The sequence below is a fragment of the Eublepharis macularius genome, chromosome 2 (assembly GCF_028583425.1).
Source record: "Eublepharis macularius isolate TG4126 chromosome 2, MPM_Emac_v1.0, whole genome shotgun sequence".
NCBI lineage: Eukaryota > Metazoa > Chordata > Lepidosauria > Squamata > Eublepharidae > Eublepharis > Eublepharis macularius.
This window is the reverse complement of record NC_072791.1, coordinates 68,327,957-68,345,474: the sequence shown is the minus strand read 5'-3', so window position 1 is coordinate 68,345,474 and position 17,518 is coordinate 68,327,957. Positions and strand designations below refer to the sequence as shown.

General features: G+C 43.3%; 1 protein-coding gene across 1 annotated transcript in view; it reads left to right on the top strand.

The window, feature by feature from the left end:
• The window catches only part of LOC129323399 (cytosolic phospholipase A2 epsilon-like), an 85,359-nt gene that overhangs the window by 49,150 nt on the left and 18,691 nt on the right, over positions 1-17,518 (top strand). The window contains exons 11-13 of the mRNA XM_054969932.1: positions 2,899-3,121; positions 10,239-10,353; positions 11,361-11,498. Coding sequence (XP_054825907.1) covers positions 2,899-3,121; positions 10,239-10,353; positions 11,361-11,498 — 476 coding nt within the window. The remainder of the gene's footprint in view (positions 1-2,898; positions 3,122-10,238; positions 10,354-11,360; positions 11,499-17,518) is intronic.

Below are 17,518 nucleotides of genomic sequence, written 5' to 3'. Positions count from 1 at the left end.
ATAGCATGCCGTAGGGTCTGCCCTCTGAAGCTGCCATTTTCTTTGAGGAAACTGATCTTTGTAGTCTGTAGATCATGTTATTCTGGGAGAAGTCAAAGTCCCACCTGGAGATTGGCCACCAGCGAAGAGGCCATTTGCCTCCTGGTAGCATGAGAAGTAGGCTTGCCAACCTCCAGGTGCAGTCTTCAGAGCTCCCTAAATTACAATTAATCTCCAGATGACAGACATCAATTGTCTAGGAGAAAGTTACTTTGGAGGATGGACTCTATGCATTATATCCCACTGAAGTCCCTCTCCAAACCCTGTCCTCTCCAGGAATTTCCTAACCTTGAGTTAGCAATCCAAGTGGAAAGTGGAAGCTGGGTTGTAGTTTTTAAACAGGTTGCGGTAGTTTTTGCAGTCAGGGGGCCTCTAGCTCCAAGTTGCATATAAGTAAATAAAACCTGTTCACTTCCTTGACTAGTGGCTGGGAACAGTTCTCTGTGGAACTTGGAAGGATCTTTCTAAATTCTCATTATGATACATGGCACTCTTCATAGACATGTTCCAGTTTCCTGACTCTTCGCTCTGAAAATATGGAGACTGGGACATGAAAAACTTCCTGGTATGGGAGAAGGCTCAGAGAAAGAGCCTAGTTGTTACAGTATATGTAGAAAAGGTTACGAATGGCAACTATTTATCAAGTACTACATCTACTCACCCACTACATCTTTTAATTTTAAAACCATATTCAAATAAGAAATGTCTGTGTCATTTTATATGTCTCATGACAGGCAAAAAGGCATTTCTCTGTGTTAAAAGAGGACCTCACATGTAAATCATGCAGTTTGTAAGAAGAGAAGACCTCTCAAGATTAGTTAAAAGCATATAGATCAGCTACTGGAACTTTTAGATCAAGAGTCTCCAAATTTTTTATCTTGTTGACACTTTTGGAATTCGATATATTGTCGAAGGCTTTCATGGCCAGAGAATGATGGTTGTTGTGGATTTTCCAGGCTGTATTGCCGTGGTCTTGGCATTGTAGTTCCTGACATTTCAACAGCAGCTGTGACTGGCGTCTTCAGAGGTGTAGCACTTTTGGAATTCTGGCACAGAGTGATGGGCACTACCACAAAATGGCTGCCAGGAGGTGGCGCCAACCAGGAGGTGAAGTTAACCACAAATTGCTGCCACAGGGTGGAGCCAACCACACAGAGGAGAGAGGATGGGTGATTTAAAAAAATAAATTGAGAAAAAGGAATGAGGAAGAATAAAACCAATACTGTGGTGGCAGCTGCTGCTGAGACACCATTATTTTAATCAGATCTCAAGTGACCAATCAGAAATCTTGCTGGGCAAGAACTGTACACACTTTCTAAAATCACTTGTTGGGCACCAAGAAAGGTGTTGGTGGGCACCACACTAGGAACCCATGTTTGAGATTGATCCGAAGTCATTTCTGCTGCAATGTGATTAAAGCTTCTCAGTCTGAGGAATTTTATTTTAAGGATTTGAGGAATAAAACAAATAGAATGTGGATGGAAATGATGGATTTTTAAAAGTTTGATAAAGAGACAGTCCACCTTCTAATGTTTGTTTAGGCGTATCCAATTAGAAATTATTAGGAAAGGTTTTTCAATATCAAATATTTATTATTTTAATATTTTAATTAAATTTTATATCAAAGAGCAAGTGGACTTATACAGCAATAGAATGTTGTATCCCAATGTTCTATAAATAAAGCCCAGTTTTAACAAACCTTTTTGACAAAAGAAAAATTAAAGGCAGTAGGAAAAGACCTAACATGAAATGGATTGACTTGATAATGGAAGCCAAGCCTTCAGAATTCAAGACCGGAGCAAGGTTCTCAATGGCTGAATTCACACTTACCCGGCACAGCGATAAGCAGGCGGAGTGAAAGCGTCTTTCTGGCGCATGTTATGATGTCATCACGCCACGAGAGCGGCATCATGGTGCGATGACATCATAAGTCGCGGCAGAAAGACGCTCTCACTCTGCCTTCTTATCGCTGTGCCGGGTAAGTGTGGATTCAGCCTATGATAGGACATTTTGAATGTCATTAATTCATAGGATTGCCGTAAGTTAGAAGCAACTTGATGACACATAACACACATTTGATAAAGATCTTTCCTTTTACTTTTTATAATCAATCATTTTAAATTGACACATTCCAGATACATTTGTACCAGTTCATTGGCAACAGTTCCTTTCATTTCCAAGTTGCTACAGATATAGTTATTATGTTAATTGCATTTGTAAATTACCTTGAGCACAGCATCGGCAGAAAATATACACATTTTAACACATATATATCATTATATGGTTGCATTTGGATGATTAGGTAGAGTTGTGATCACCGATCGCAAAAAGGATACATGATAGCTGGAAAGGTACAGAAAAAAACTCTGGAAATTATGAAGGTATTTGAAAACATTTCCTATGGCAAAGGTTAAAGTTTTTGAGACTGTTTAAATGAGAAAAAAAGATTACTCAAGAAGGACATGACAGAGGTTTATTAACATTGTCACACATAGTTTGGACTGAACATATTTAGTTGTATAATGTTGGATTTTTCCAGTGAAATGTATAGGTATACTAAAGGAAGAATTAATTCACTTCCACAAGGTGTGGTGATGGCCCCTGGCTCGGATGGGGAATTTTCATGCATTATTAACAACTACTAGCATGATAGCCAAATGATTTTTTTTCCAATACCAAATGCTGAGGCAAATATAAGGGGATTGCCTTTATGCCCTGCTTGCAGACTTCATGAAGGCTCCTTATTATCCTGAAAACAGTACTAGACTAGACCCTTGGTCTGATGCAGCATGGCTGCTTGGCTCTTCTTGTGTTCTTATGCTTCTCTTTTTCATTTTCATTTCATTTTTATATTTTCAGGACCATGGCAAATTTATACAAAGATGCTTATTGGTCACAGAAGGATCTGGATGAGCAAATCAGTGAAACGAAAAGACACGTGACCAAAAGCAAGACAGATTGCTTTTCCATGGAGCGTCTGAAATATTACAACAGGCAGCTGCTTCAACGGAAACAAGAAGGACAAAAAACATCCTGTATAGATCTATGGGGGCTTCTTATTGAATATTTCTTAAATGATGGGGTATGTTATCTTCACTATTTCCTGTGTTCACTTAGCATTTGGTTAAATGACACACATTTGTGAGTTCTATAATTATGCGTAAGAATGGTCATCCATACAAGAGGGGCATTTATGCATTTAAAAACTCAGGCCCAGGCAGGGAAAGGAGTTATTACTGGTCTGCATAAGCTGGATACTTGTATAAGAACATTGAACTTTAAAGAATTTTGAGAGACATAATTTCTTGGGGTATATAAGGAAAACAGTTACTGCAGGTGAAACAGTTTTTGAGGTTTCCAAAATATGTCTGTTTACCAGATATGAATGTGGGATAGGAGTATACACCACAAGCAGCAATCGCTATTTCAGACTGCCCATGGGTTTCTGAAAAAAATGTCATCTGTCTCCTGTGGCAGTGTCAAAAGAGAATGAACAAATTCTTCTGTATTCCAATGGCTAACAATTATACTGGCTAATAGAAAAACCTCATTTTGAACATGGAGGCTTCAGGTAGCTAGAGGGCTGCCAGCCTCCAGATAATAATTAGCCAGATTTACATTATATCACACTGAAAAGTCAGTGTGCTAATAGTGGTCAGAGTATCTGACTAGGAGGAAGGAAACTTTGGGTCAAATCCTACTCAAGCATGATGCTTGCTAGATGATCTTGGGCTAGTCATTCCATCTCAGCCTAGTCTAATCCATAGGGTTGTCATGAAGACAAAGCAGAGCAGATGAGAAATATATGTACCAGTAAGAGAACTTTGGAGGAAGGATGGGATAAAAATATAATGTTTTATAGTTTAGGAAGAGTTTTGTCTTTTTTAAATATTTAGCTTTTTCCTTCAAAGTTCATAAGCCTTTTTGGGGATGGATAGACACAAATTTGAAACAAATCAGTTTCCTCTAGAAAAGTTAATAAGTAATGGATGGCACAATACTACTTTTGATGGCTGCGAGCTGGGGAAGCAATGGACTCATTCCATACCAAAAGAAAATATTTAGCAAATGAATTTCATGGATTTTGTTCACTTTTTGCAGAGTTATACTTTTTGAAACTTATTTATAGCATTTTAAAAATAAATATCTATGGCTGAAGGAAGGCCCACAGCCCTCCAAAATTTGTTCAAGGTCATTATGACGTTACCTCCTCCCCTTTCCCTCTTCTTTACTCTTAAACAGTGGAAATGGCACCATAGGCATTTTTAAAATTCAAAAATAACTATTTTATTTATTTTAGAGGGGAAAGGTCAGGTGAAATCAGGGGTTGAAAATTTTGGCGGTAATTCAACATAGATATCGCTGAGGTAAAATCAGTACATGCACAGACTTTAGTTCTTATGATCTTCATAGATACTTAAATTCTCATGTTCAAAGGCTTTTATCCTGTGTATTCTCTGTCTCTTTGGGGTGTAAGAAGGCTGGTACCCACTTCCTAGTACCCCAACCCCTTCTCTTCACACACCAGTGCTTTCCTTCAGTTGTTAACTGAATCTGAAGGTCTCTACAGGCAGTTTCCAACCATACCCAACCAGGGATCTCTTCACTCTTGAAAGTTATCCTCTGTTTGACTGGGTAGGAAAACTCTCCTCTCCTTAGAAGATCTAGTGCCCTTTTTTGGTCCAAACTTTGAGTCTGCACCTGCTTTCCAAACTTCCTTGCCAACTTCCCCCCAGATCTCCTGTCAGTGTTAAGCTGCTATCTGTTAGAACTCTATGCCAAGCTACAAGAAACAAATTACACGAGGAGGAGCATGTGAAAAGAGTCTCAGTGTTATCTGGGAAGCTGAGTTTTAAAAGAGATCTGAAAGCTCTGTCAATTTCCCCTCTCTACAGAGCCAGAGAGATGCTGCTCAGAGGATTTGTTTATATCCTCTTCCCCTGTTAGAAGGGGAGGTGAAACTGATAGAGCCTTTGGGAGGCAAAGAGGAAATTAACAAACCCTCTGAGCAGCAATATCCCTGGCTCTGTAGAGGGGGGAATTTGACAGAGCTTTCCAATCTCTTTTAAAACTCAGCCTCCCGGCTAACATTGTGACTCCCTTCATGTGCTCCTCCTCATATAATTTGTCTCTTGTAACTTAGCTCTCTGTCTCCCAACTCTCCACACTGAATTCCTCTCAGCTAGGGCTGAAAACAAACCCTCCTCTTTCCAGCTCATGCTACCCAATCAGATGCCTTGGAGTAGCCTGTCATTCACTGTTTCTGTGAGGGATTAACCCTTAACAGTCCTTCAGCTGTGTGTATAGCACTTTCAGGCTTTTTAAAAAAACCAGTCCATCACAATCATGTTTCCTAAAAAATGTGTGCTAATTCTTGTTGTCATAGAATGAGATATATTCTACTTAAAACAGTCATGAAGGCCTCATTTCAATGCTCAAAATCTCTTTCTAAAATATGGAGTGCAGTGTGCCAACACTGATAGCCAACCATTTATAGGAAATTTCTAAATTTTCAAGCATTTCCATGCGCATTATCTCCTGTGGAAAAGTAGATCCAGTTATAGGTGTGGTTCACCTAAAAATGCTATGAAAATATAATGGATTGCAATATCCAGACAATTTTTCTTGCAGTTGCTGAACACATGCTGAACTACAAAAGAAGTACATTTTGAAGTGTTATAGCACCTTGTATATGTGCTGATTTTGGAGAGCAAAAGGGAGCAAAAGTGGAGGATGTTTGGAGTAAAACTCAAGTTAAATATTTGGTTCTCTTTGGAAGTTGCCCTTCTGAACCAATTTTTTGCATTTTTTATTTTTTTCCTTTTAAAAAAATCTTGATTTTGAAGTATCTATATTTCAAAAGTATGTATTGTTTTAACTTTTCCTCTGAAGACAGAATTGTCTCTCCCCATTGTTTCTATATTTTGTTGGGATAAGTTTGAATCATGCAAACTGACATGTCAGCGGGAGGCAAGTTGGAACAGAATCCAATAGGGATTTCTGAAATCTGGAATTTAAATAAGCTCATCTACTTTAGCCTGATAAATATAGAGACCACATACATAGAAGTTAGGAACGTTTGGGTAGTTTTTAATTATTATTTCAGCATTGTAGAATCACGTTCTTTTAAATCATCAAATAGTAAATGATTCTTTTAAATGTATGACAGTTTCTGACTGGATTTAACATTTTGCTTTTTACAAGCTAACCTACTCTTCTGTTTACTGTGGCAAAGATGTTTTTAATAGGATGAGGCTGAGAACTGGTCCAGGTTTCTGATAAGGCTGAAAAATTTCCTAGCAGACCCAGGGAAATCAGTGTTGGCAGGAAGCAGGAAGGGAACTTGAACAGGTTCGTCTATACCTGAGTTTACCTAAACTGAGGTGCCAAGCCAGTACAACAGCTTGATAAGGCAAAGTCAAACCCATAATGTAACCTGCTGAACTGGTAGCTGCAATACTGCTTCATTGGTTTACCACAATAATATTCCCCCAATTGCCAATTTATTTCAAGACTCAATCCTGAATGAATCCTTACTTTCAGGGCTGGCTTAAAACAGAGAATCCTCATTCCATGCTCCCTCCACTGGCTCCAGCAGAGATGCTTTGCAAGCCATCTTGAAGCCAAACACCAATGATGGGTGGAGGGAGCATGCACCTCCTCCAGTGATGCTCCAGTGGGTTCTGCAGCCTGTCTTGGAATCTTGTAGTGACACATGGAGGATGCCCTTACCACTGCTAAGGAAGGTTGCAGCATCTCTACAGCTGGTCTGGGACAGAGATGGCAGTGGTATGAGTTCAGATGATGATGACTAGCCAAAGCTACATCAGTCGATTCCTCCTGCACATCAGCCTCTGCCAGTTTGGTACTACAAGTGGCTACTTAGGTTGCTTGGGATGTTGAACTAGCTCTACTTTAAAGACCTAAACAATCCTACTCACACATTAGCCTTCTCAGCAGTTGAATTTCTTCAGGCCCTGGTTCACATATTGCTGTCTCCAGGTGATTGGCTGTAAAGATAAGTGGCGCTTATCTTGTAGAATGCCCTCCCCATCACCAGGCCACAGCTTTTTTTATTTGCTCAAGCATTTATGAATTCTTGATTATACTTTTATTTAACATGTTTTGTCATGATGGGAGTCTCTATATCTTCAGATTTTCTGATTGCAGTCTTATAAATGCTGTCAATTTTTTTTTAACAAATATTTTAAGTTTCTGGGTGCTGGGTAGTTAGACTACATATTTAGCTGTAGTAATTTTTAGTCTAATGTTAATTATCTATCTATCATCCACCTTTCTCACAGAGACTGAAGGCAGATTACACAGGGCAGGGCAGTACAATGAGCAGCTGGGAAATTCAATAGACATTCAATAAAGTGTCCGGGGTCTGAGCCCCAGCCCCCAGACTTGACAAGAGGGAACAGCAGGGGACAAAAGGGTGGCAGCAACTCCACCCCCCAAGCCGGCAACCAGGGCCAGAACCTACCTACTCCAGGGGGAAGGGGCAAAAGGCCAGGACCTCAGAGGGGTGGAGGGGGCAAGGAGAGACCAGCCAGCCCCACCTTCCAGGGGAAAGAGAGGGGGCTAAGCAGGCTGGAGGAAAAGGGCCATAGCAGGGGGAAGGTGGGTCCAGCAGCAGCAGCCCAAGCAGAGCCCTTACCTGGCAGGGAGAGGACGCCGCTGCAGCCCAGAGCCACACCATGGCTAGAAGACAGCAGCCTGGCTCAGGAGTTGCTAGAAGCCAAGCCTCTCCAGGGGGGGCTGCCACAGGCATTCTGGGGGAGGGGATGGGTAGCCCCGCCCAGCATTGCTGAGCAGGCAGCGCAGAAGCTGGCTAAGGCAGCTCCTCGTGAGCAGGGCCAGGCAAGCTCAGTAGCTCAGAGGCTGGCTAAGGCAGCTCCTCGTGAGCAGGGCCAGGCGAGCTCAGTAGCTCAGAGGCTGGCTGGGGCAGCTCCTCGTGAGCAAGGCCAGGCAAGCCCAATAGCACAGAGGCTGGCTGGGGCAGCTCCTCGTGAGCAAGGCCAAGGAGCCCTCAGCTGGGGATGGCTCACACTCAACCCCACCCTGCCAGCAAGGCAAAAGAGCCCAGGAAGGATTAGTGGTTGGAGGAAAACACCTGGAGGAATGCACAGCTGGGCCCAGTCAGGAGAGGGAACAAGCCTGGAAGGAGGGTGGGGTGGAGAAAGGAAACCCTATAAAGGGTGGCTGGGAAGAGTTCTGGGGTGGTGGGTTTTGAGTAGGAGTGATGGAGCAGAGTTGGAGTGGAGAGAAGCCAAGGAAAAGGCAAGAAGGAGAGTGGAGGCTTGAAGGAGAGTCTTGGGAGGAAGAGATGGTGGAAGATGCAGGGGGTAAGCAGGCCAGGTTGAGCAGGCCAGCGAGTGGATTGAGAGGGAGTCAGGGTGAGGTATACCGCCCCTCCTTCCACAGAGCAGGGTCCTGCAGAATCCCTGGCCCCCCTGTGACGTCAGGGGCAGACTGCCCAGTGCCACGCCCAGTGGCAGCTGTGGCAAGCCCTGACATAAAGAATACAATAGGGTGAGGATTGCAGAAATTTGAAAACAAGCAGAAATCTGATAGAATAATGACATATTACACATATGCATACTTACAACAACAGATAGCGCATAGTACTGTACATACATTCCAGTGCATCTCTCTGAACCATTTCCTTACAAACCCAGTTTTATTACTTGATTGTATTAATTTTTTGCAATTGCACTGGACTGTATTGATGTTGGAAGCTGCCTCAAGAATTATTTTGCTACCTATGTGCTATTTTCTGGCTAGGTTCTGGCAAATGATAGACAAACATCTCTGTTTGGTTGGAATGGCCACAATTGTATTGATTACAGCCAGATTGGAGTATTGGCCAGGCATATGGGCAGTGGAACCTTTGGTGTCGGAAGGCCCCTTGCTGTTTGATGCATAACACCCCAGCCCAATGCTGGCCCACAGGACAGCAAGTGGTGTTCTGTCATCAGCATTGCTGGCAAGCCCTTTTTCTGCAGGGATGAGCCGCCCGCATGCCTCAAAACCGCCAAACCCATAAAGTTGTGACAGGACCACAGGCCGCCCAGGAAGAACAGTGGGTGGGTGGGAAAGTGTCCTGTTTCTGCCGGTGTGCTTCTGCAATGGCGCCAACCACATTGTCACTCTCGGAAGAGGCTTCCTGCCACTCCTCCTCTTCTGTCACTGAACCTTGCCTCCACCTCAGCCTCGCCCTCATAGTTACACAGCCCATGCTGAGTGTGCAAGCTTCCTTTGAGAGTGTGGTATATAAATATTTTAAATAATTATTTCTTTCTGTTCATCAGTGATTGTGACAAAGGAATCCTAAGACAGTCTGTTCAGAATCTTACTCAGAGATGTTCAATGGGGCTTACTCTCAGGATAGTGTTCTTAAGATTGGCCCATGAAGCATTATGAACCACACATTGTTATTGAAATAGCAAATGTTTTAACAGGACTTCTTCCTCCAAAGTCTTTCCCCCACAGGTCTTGAGGATTCTCTGACACCAGAGAAATTTTTACTCCTGATTTTTCATCTTCTTATGCATTCTAAGTTAATAGCTGCCAGGAACTGCAGTCTGTGCTTCTGTAATTGAAGGGGAAATCTTGAGCAAGTCTACTTAGAATTCTACTCAAGTCTATGCAATGGGCCTTCCTCATATAAAGTGTTCACTGTGAAGCACAGCAGAAGCAGAAATCAGGCAATCTGGCAATGTTGCATGGTAGTACAGAGACGTCTGAGTCTTTACTGCCCATGGTTTGAAATCTCTAGCATTTTACACTCCTGTTGTACTGATTATGTGACCATATGCACAAAATTAATGATTGGTTTTTGGGAAACTCCTTTTGGATATAGTGTTTGAATCCTAAGATTATTTGATTAGATGTCTTACACAGAAATAGGTTACTACAAATCTCTGGTTTCCTTTGGATCGAATAATGTCTCTTACAAATCCAGGCTAAGAAATGGGGGCTAGAGCACACATCCTGTGTATTTTTCCTATGCTGTATAAGCTGTATTGAAATAATGAAAGCTCATTAAGCATTTGGAGATAAGCATTTTTTACAATTCCAGAATAGGTTATGCTTGTTTTCTAGCATAAAATATCCTGTGCTCAAGTATTCTTAGAATTATCTTTCATATATTTGATTTGTATTTGATGAATCTCTTATTTTTTTAAAAAAAACAGAAAGACAAACATAAGCTATCTGATCAACAGCAAGCAGTGAATGAGGGTCAGAATCCTTTACCAATCTACACTGCAATCAATGTGAAAGAAAAGTACAGTACTATGGATTTCAACGGTAGCAGTATATGAATAAATTTCTACATCTACATAGATCCAGAGGTGTTAGCCATGCTAGTCTGTAGTGGTAAAACAGTAAAAAGTCCAGTAGCACCTTTAAAACTAACCAACTTTATTGAGGCATAAGCTTTCGAGAACCACAGCTCTCTTCGTCAGATGCATCTACATGTGGGCATCCTCACATCTTGGTGCTTTTATTTGGCAGGAAGAGGGTACAGATATCTGGCATGTGATTGCATTTACTTTAAAAGCCACCTCCATATCTGGACCAAACTAGATGCAGCAACAGGTCCAACCATTTTAAAGGGATTTTAAAAATGCTGCTACAGTCCAGTCCTGATCATGCTGCTGTACAGTGGGTTGAGGCATCTTGTTCTCATTCATACACTTTTTAAAGTGCTGAAACAGCTGCTTCCCCTTGCACAGCCCCTTGCAACACTTGAAAAGGCATGGGGGGGGTGGACAAAAGTGCCTCAGCGTACTATGCTGCAGGCACAATCAGGTGCAATGATAAGCTTTATCACATGCACATATATAGATGATGCTGCCCCTACAGATGTGCAGACCCAGGGGCCACAATTAGGCAAAGAATTACTCTAGCCCCAATTTAAATCCCTCAGCTATGCTCTGTTTCAGAGTTGTGCAGCAGTGTACATCCAAGAGGGTGAATAGCATGAAAGATTCCACCTGTAAAGTGGCAAGATAATATGTTTCAACCAATTTCAAAATTTAGGAGAAATCGATCATTCTTTTAATCAGAGCCACTCATCTTGCGTTGAACAACTCTAGCAGGCTTTAACTACAGTGCTAGTTTAGGCAATATACCAAGGACCTACCTAGTAATTACAATTGCTTGATATGTATAACTTTTATAATAGAGTGTTCTATGAATTTCTGAAATAAGTAGATTACCTATCAATTGAAAGGGAGTAAATGTATCTTGATTTGAAGCTCCGTGGTGTAAATGTTGCACTGTACATGTAATGTGATTCTTCCTAACTACAGAATGGGTTGAGTTCACACCCTATGAAGTTGGTATACCAAAATATGGAGTTTACGTTCGTGCTGAAGATTTTGGAAGTGAATTCTTTATGGGTCGCCTGATGAAGAAGCTTCCAGAAACTCAGATCTGTTACTTGCAAGGTTATGTTCTTTTGGTCTTTTGATATTAGACTGGCAACAGTGTAAATGATTTCATCAATCAAACCCAAGTGGGATAGTTACCATTGATTACTGTCAAATAGACAGTGGCTTATGAGTGCAAGGCTGAGCTCAAATGTAAACCTGTGTCTTTCCATCATGTAACTTATGATGTTAACCAATGTGCTGTATTTACTCATGGACTCATAGCATATGTTGGATTACAAGTGCAGGGAAACAAATGGGACATGATGCTTTTCTTATATGCCCCCTTCATGAAACTATCTTCCCTGTCTCCCCGACTGCCTCAGTTCTTGCAGTGACCAAGTCAAGCTATAACTGAATTTAACAACAATATTTAATGAAGCGGACAACGATGGCAGGTTTAAAACTGCAGATTGAGGAGGGGAGAAGTTTGGAAAAGAGGAAGAGAAATGGATATTCCTCACATGCATGATAATGTAATGTTTTTATATATAAACTTTTAACTAATACATTTCTTGGCAATAATTTAGCAGTAATTGAATTGCACTCCCTGCCATCACCTTTTTCTGACCTGTAAACATTTTCATAGGTGGAGATTCCTTGGGATTTAAAAATTAATTAAGGGATTCCTCCATAGAAAAAAGTTGGGAAACATTGAAGTAGTAGGTTATTGTTGTTGTTGTTGTTGTTGTTGTTGTACTAGAAGCAATGCCTGTTGTGTGAAAAAATACAACAGGCTCTAGAAAACTGATTTGGTGGGCCTCATCCTGGTGGCAAGCAGGTGCTTCCAGGTGGCCTGGAGGCCAGAGCAGGAGGGCGCTAAGGGGAGGCGTGGGGAGGAGTACTTAGGCCATTGATTTGGCAGGCCCCCTCGAGGGCAAGCAGGTGCTTCACAACAGCCTTGAGGCTAGAGTCATCAGCAATGTGCCTGCAAGTCATTGCCAATACGGCTTACTTTTTATATAGTAAGATTGGTGGGATATCTAATGCTCCTTCATAAATACTACTTTGCTACAGTAGGTATTAAGCTTTATGTTATATGAAAAAATGACAATTTTTTTAAGTCATCAAAATCTGCACCAGTGATCCCAGTACTTCCAATCCAGCACCACTGTAAAACCCATTTTGCCCCTGCTTTTGTTGTAGGTAAAGGAACAGGGGTAAACTGAAATAGATTTCTTATTAATTTACTTACCAAGTATTTGCGAATAGAGCCCACTTCACCAGATGTAAGAATTGTATTTGGTCAGAGCCATGTGCTGTAAGAATTCTGGTCAGCACCATGTGCTGGCATTGTCATAGAAAGGGAAGGAGCCAGTTGCAGAGCATCCTTCTGAGCATGCTCTTCTTTACAGGCACAGTGAACACTTGCTGGACTAGGGCACATGGTCTACAATGGCTGGGATTAGGGTTGCTAACCTCCAGGTGAGATATGGAGATCTCCCAGTATTGCAACTGATCTCCAGACTGCAGAGATTAGTTCCCCTGGAGAAAATGGGTGCTTCAAGCATGGATCCTATGGCATCACATGCTCACTGAGTTTTCTCCACTCCCCAAACTTTGCCTTCCCCAGGTTCTGCCCCCAAATGTCCAGGAATTTCCCAACCTGGAGCTGGCAACCCTAGCTGGAATCCAAAGAGCTATTTTAGGTAGGAAAATGTCCTATCCTTTTAATAGTGGCTAAATGTGTGGAAATGATCAGTTGAAACTTTTCATGACATGACAGCATTGCCTGGCAAATAACCTCCCAGTAAGCCTCTATTAAAGCCTCTTTTGCTCCAGGCAGTTGGCAGCCTTAATTTCATATGTACACGTGTGCCATCAAAATGAGATGGCTTGACTCAGTAAAGGAAGCCAGAGCCTCCAGTATGCAAGACCTGAGCAAGGCTGTTAAGGATAGGATGTTTTAGAGGTTTTTCATTCTCCATTCCCCTCTGCCCCCCAGAGCAGACAGCCAGGGACCATATGCTTGATGGCACTTAACACACACATGTGCCTTCAAGTTGGAACTGACTTATGGTAACCCCAGCAAGAGGCATTCAAAGCAAGTGCAAAGCAGAGGTGGTTTGCCATTGCCTTCCTCTGCAGAGGTTTCCTTTGCAGTCCCCCATCCACTTTCCAACCCTGCTTAGCTTCCAAGATCTGACAAGACTGATCTATATCATGCTGCCTTTCCTTCCAGTCGAAATTTTAGGTAAGCCCAAACACTTGAACATTTCTAGTGTGATTTTACTTTTTACAGCAGACCCTCATGTTGCATCAAAAACTGCTTTTGCAACTGTCCTTAGTTTTAAAAGGGATAAAAGATGGAGGGAAACTATCTGAGATACACGAGTTGGAGGGAAACTATCTGAGATACCCAAGATGGAGGGAAACTATCTGAGATACATGAGCCTAAACCCTCCTTGGGCACATGAGACTAGGGGTGTAGTTCTTTGATTCCCAACCAATGTATAAAAGAAAATAATTTAACTGTCTTGGTTGTATTGTTAACTATTAGGGGTGTGCAAAGGCACACTGTTTCGTGTTTCTTGTTTCGGGTTTACCCAAAACAAGAATCTCTTTCGTATACAGGCAAAACCCGAAACGGCTAGCCATTTCGGGTTTTGCGTTTCGGGTTTGTTTCGGGTTGTTTCAGGTTTCTTTCGGGTTTCTTCAATGGGAAAATGCTTCCGTCTTCTAGGACGCCTGGGGGAGGCATTTTTCCACCGAATCAACCCAAAATTGGTGGGGACCTTCCTCTAACTCCTCTCTAACTACCCTCCAATTTTCAGACCGATTGGACTTTGGGGGGCCATGTTATGGCCCCCCAAACCAGGTCCCCCTATCCTCTCATAAGAAAGTGAAGGGTGAGCATATTGTTAGCCTGCTGCTGCTCATCTTCTTCTTCATTATTTCCTATGGGGAAAAAATGAAGAGGCAGGCTTCGTTTGCCAGGGGTGGCATTTTGCATGCAAAATGCCCCCCAACCCTCTGGGGCCCTTCTCCCACCCTTCCTCCCACCCCCCACCAAGGCTCAGCCTGCTCCCACTTGGGGGGGCATTTCATGGCCTCCCCAAGTAGGTGCTCTCAGCCCCCAAAGTCCACCCCCTACTGCCCCATACAAACCCAATTCCCCCCCAGCTGCCACACACAGGCCCAAATCCCAACATTAGCCCCTCACAGACCCAAATCCACCCCCAGCAGCCCCAGCACCCCCAGCACCCACCATAACCCCAGGAACAGGCTGGACAGCCCTCCCCCTTTGGGAAGTTCCTAACTCTCGTTCCCAGGGCAAATCCGCATAGCCCAGGGGTGCCACAATGGGAACACTCCTGTCCTGAGTGCCAACTCATCCCTGGGAAAGAGCACCTGACCTGGCACACAGACAACCACCCCCTGACCCCCCACCACCACCTACAGAGAAGGCTGGCCAGCCTGCCCCATTGTTCCCAATGATGGGAACCAACCTCACATCAAAGAAGGGAACACACACACAATGATTCAAGCTTAAAAAAACTTTATTTTATCACTTTCAAGTTACAATAGGTCAACAAATCACAACATATCACACTAATTGTCCCCCACTCAAAAGCACTACACAATTAACTACACATCAGAGAATCTTTAAAAAATATATTTCTTTTTTGAAAAGGACAAACTCTAAATTTTAGAACATATTCAGGTTACATAGTAGGAGGACACAACAGAGCATGGAAAAAGAAGCCCACACTAGACAAGATTATCATAACTACCAGCTCAAAACCACTCTCCCTCCATAACCCAACTTGATGGGGAGAAACCACTGCAACAGGGTCCAGCAGAACCTATGTCATTTCCTGCGGCTATGCTTTCAGTTCAAAATGCACTGGGAGGGAAAACCCCACGGGTAACTAACAAAACTTACGGTTCACACCAATTATTTAATCAAGTGAGAAATTCTTTAAAGTGCAAGTGCAAGTGCTACTATAACCATTCAATAAATACTTTACAATTCATTCTCATCCAACTACAAACCAACACTTAATATACAATACAATACATTAAACTCTACAATCACAATAGGTACTACAACGACAGACTATGTCAGGTACAACCGAAAATCATGAAGACGCGACAGTTCTTTTAAATATATTTCTCCAATTTCTCAGAAAGTATATTTCTCCAATTTCTCAGATAGCATATCTTCAGTGTATCATCCTCTTCCTTCAGATGAAAATAGATGTGCAGGTAAGGAACAAGCCCTTCCTCACGCTCAAATCTGGGGCCGGCTACAAACATCAGATTTCGTGCCCACTTCATCAGGAGCGTGTTTCACATCACATCAGAGGTACATTTTCATAATACAAATTGGCAAACAGTTGACCCGAAGAAAGGCGGCCGTGCATTCTCTGGCGCCTTTCAGTTCAGGCACAAAAAGCTGGACTGGGCACTGCCAAGGCACTGGACACTGGTATTTCTGGAGCAGTGTTGCAGAGGTTTCCCCCCACCCCCACACCAGCCTCAGCATTTACCTGGAAACATCTGCGAGAGATCATCATTGGCTGGTGCCCATCCACAACTCTTCCCGCATCCCCCGCCCCAGCAAACCAAACATTAACATTACAACAATTTTTTGTTTGTTTGTTTTTTTAACATGAACATTACATCAATTTTGAAAAACATAATCACAACTTTTTTTTGGTTTTTTTTTTTTAACATGAACATTACATCAACTTTGAAAAAACATAATCACAACTCTTTTTTTTGGTTTGTTTTTTTTAAACGAACATTACATCAACTTTGAAAAAACATAATCACAACTTTTTTTTTGGTTTTTTTTTTTTAAACGAACATTTCATCAACTTTGAAAAAAAATCACAACTTTTTTTGGTTTTTTTTTTTTTACAAAGATTTCAATGGTGAAAAATATTTTAAACATTCACAGCAGGATCTGATATTTTACAATTCCCTAATCCCCACCTAAGCAATCCCTATCTAACCTATTTCTCCCTCCAGTGGCAATCCATGTTTCTGGGGCATTATTTTTCTGAATAAATTTGGTCCCACAGGGTCTGTCTCAGTGCTGGGAGAGGTTTTGAATTCCCTTGGGGGGGGGCTTTCAAATTGCTGGGTGGATTCCCTTTGCCACTGGTTCCTAACCACCCTCCCTCTACTGGCCGGTTTTAACTGCATATACAGGGTTTTATGCAGGGGAGAGCGCGATTCCAAAGGATTGGACTCGCAGAGGATGCAGGCCACAAGTTGGGCTCACCTCAGTCACTCTGGAAGTCCAGTCCTGAGAAATCGAAGAGGCGAGAGTTGACCTTCAGGAAGGTCAACTGCTCGACTCTCCATGGGAGAAGGCGAGTGCGATGTGGGCCGACAATGTCGCCCGCATGTGAAAAGACGCGCTCGCTCTCCACGCTCGTCGGAGGGCATGAGAGCAGCCGCTGCGCCTCGAGGGAGAGGTCCGGCCAGACCGACTCCTTCTTGGCCCAGTAGCTGAGCGGATCGGTGGAGAGCGACTCGCAGGGCTCCGCGAGGTAGTCCCTGACCATTGCCTCCGCCGGATCCTCTCTCACGGTCCTCACGACCCCAGAGGGGACGAGGGCCCACTGGAGCAGCTCCATCTCCATCGGTACTCCGGTGGTGGCTGCGGGGGGCGGCCTGCGCAGAGGGGGCGTCAGAGGGACCCGCACGGCAGGGCCCCTCTTGCGTCCCCCCTGTCGACAGGCGTCCCCTCTCGGTGTGCCTGCGCCTCACCCAAGAGCAGAGCCCGTCTCTGGCTTGGGTGAAGTTCCCGTCCCGCTCGGCGAAAGTGCCCTTTATGCGCGGGTCACACATGGTCGCCAACATGTATGACTTGTCCTTAGTGAGAGGAGTTAGCCTGGCAGCTATGCCCTGCTGCAGCCTTCTCACTCGTGCGCGCACCACTGGAACAAGGTCAGCACGGCGCACGACCCAGTCTGCAAGGGTGGCCAGATTCCTCTGGAGCGTGTGCACCAGGGGAATGACCAGACCGAGGGTCGCCGTGTCTGACGAGACCGCCACAGTGAAGTCCTTGAAGGGCTTCAGGA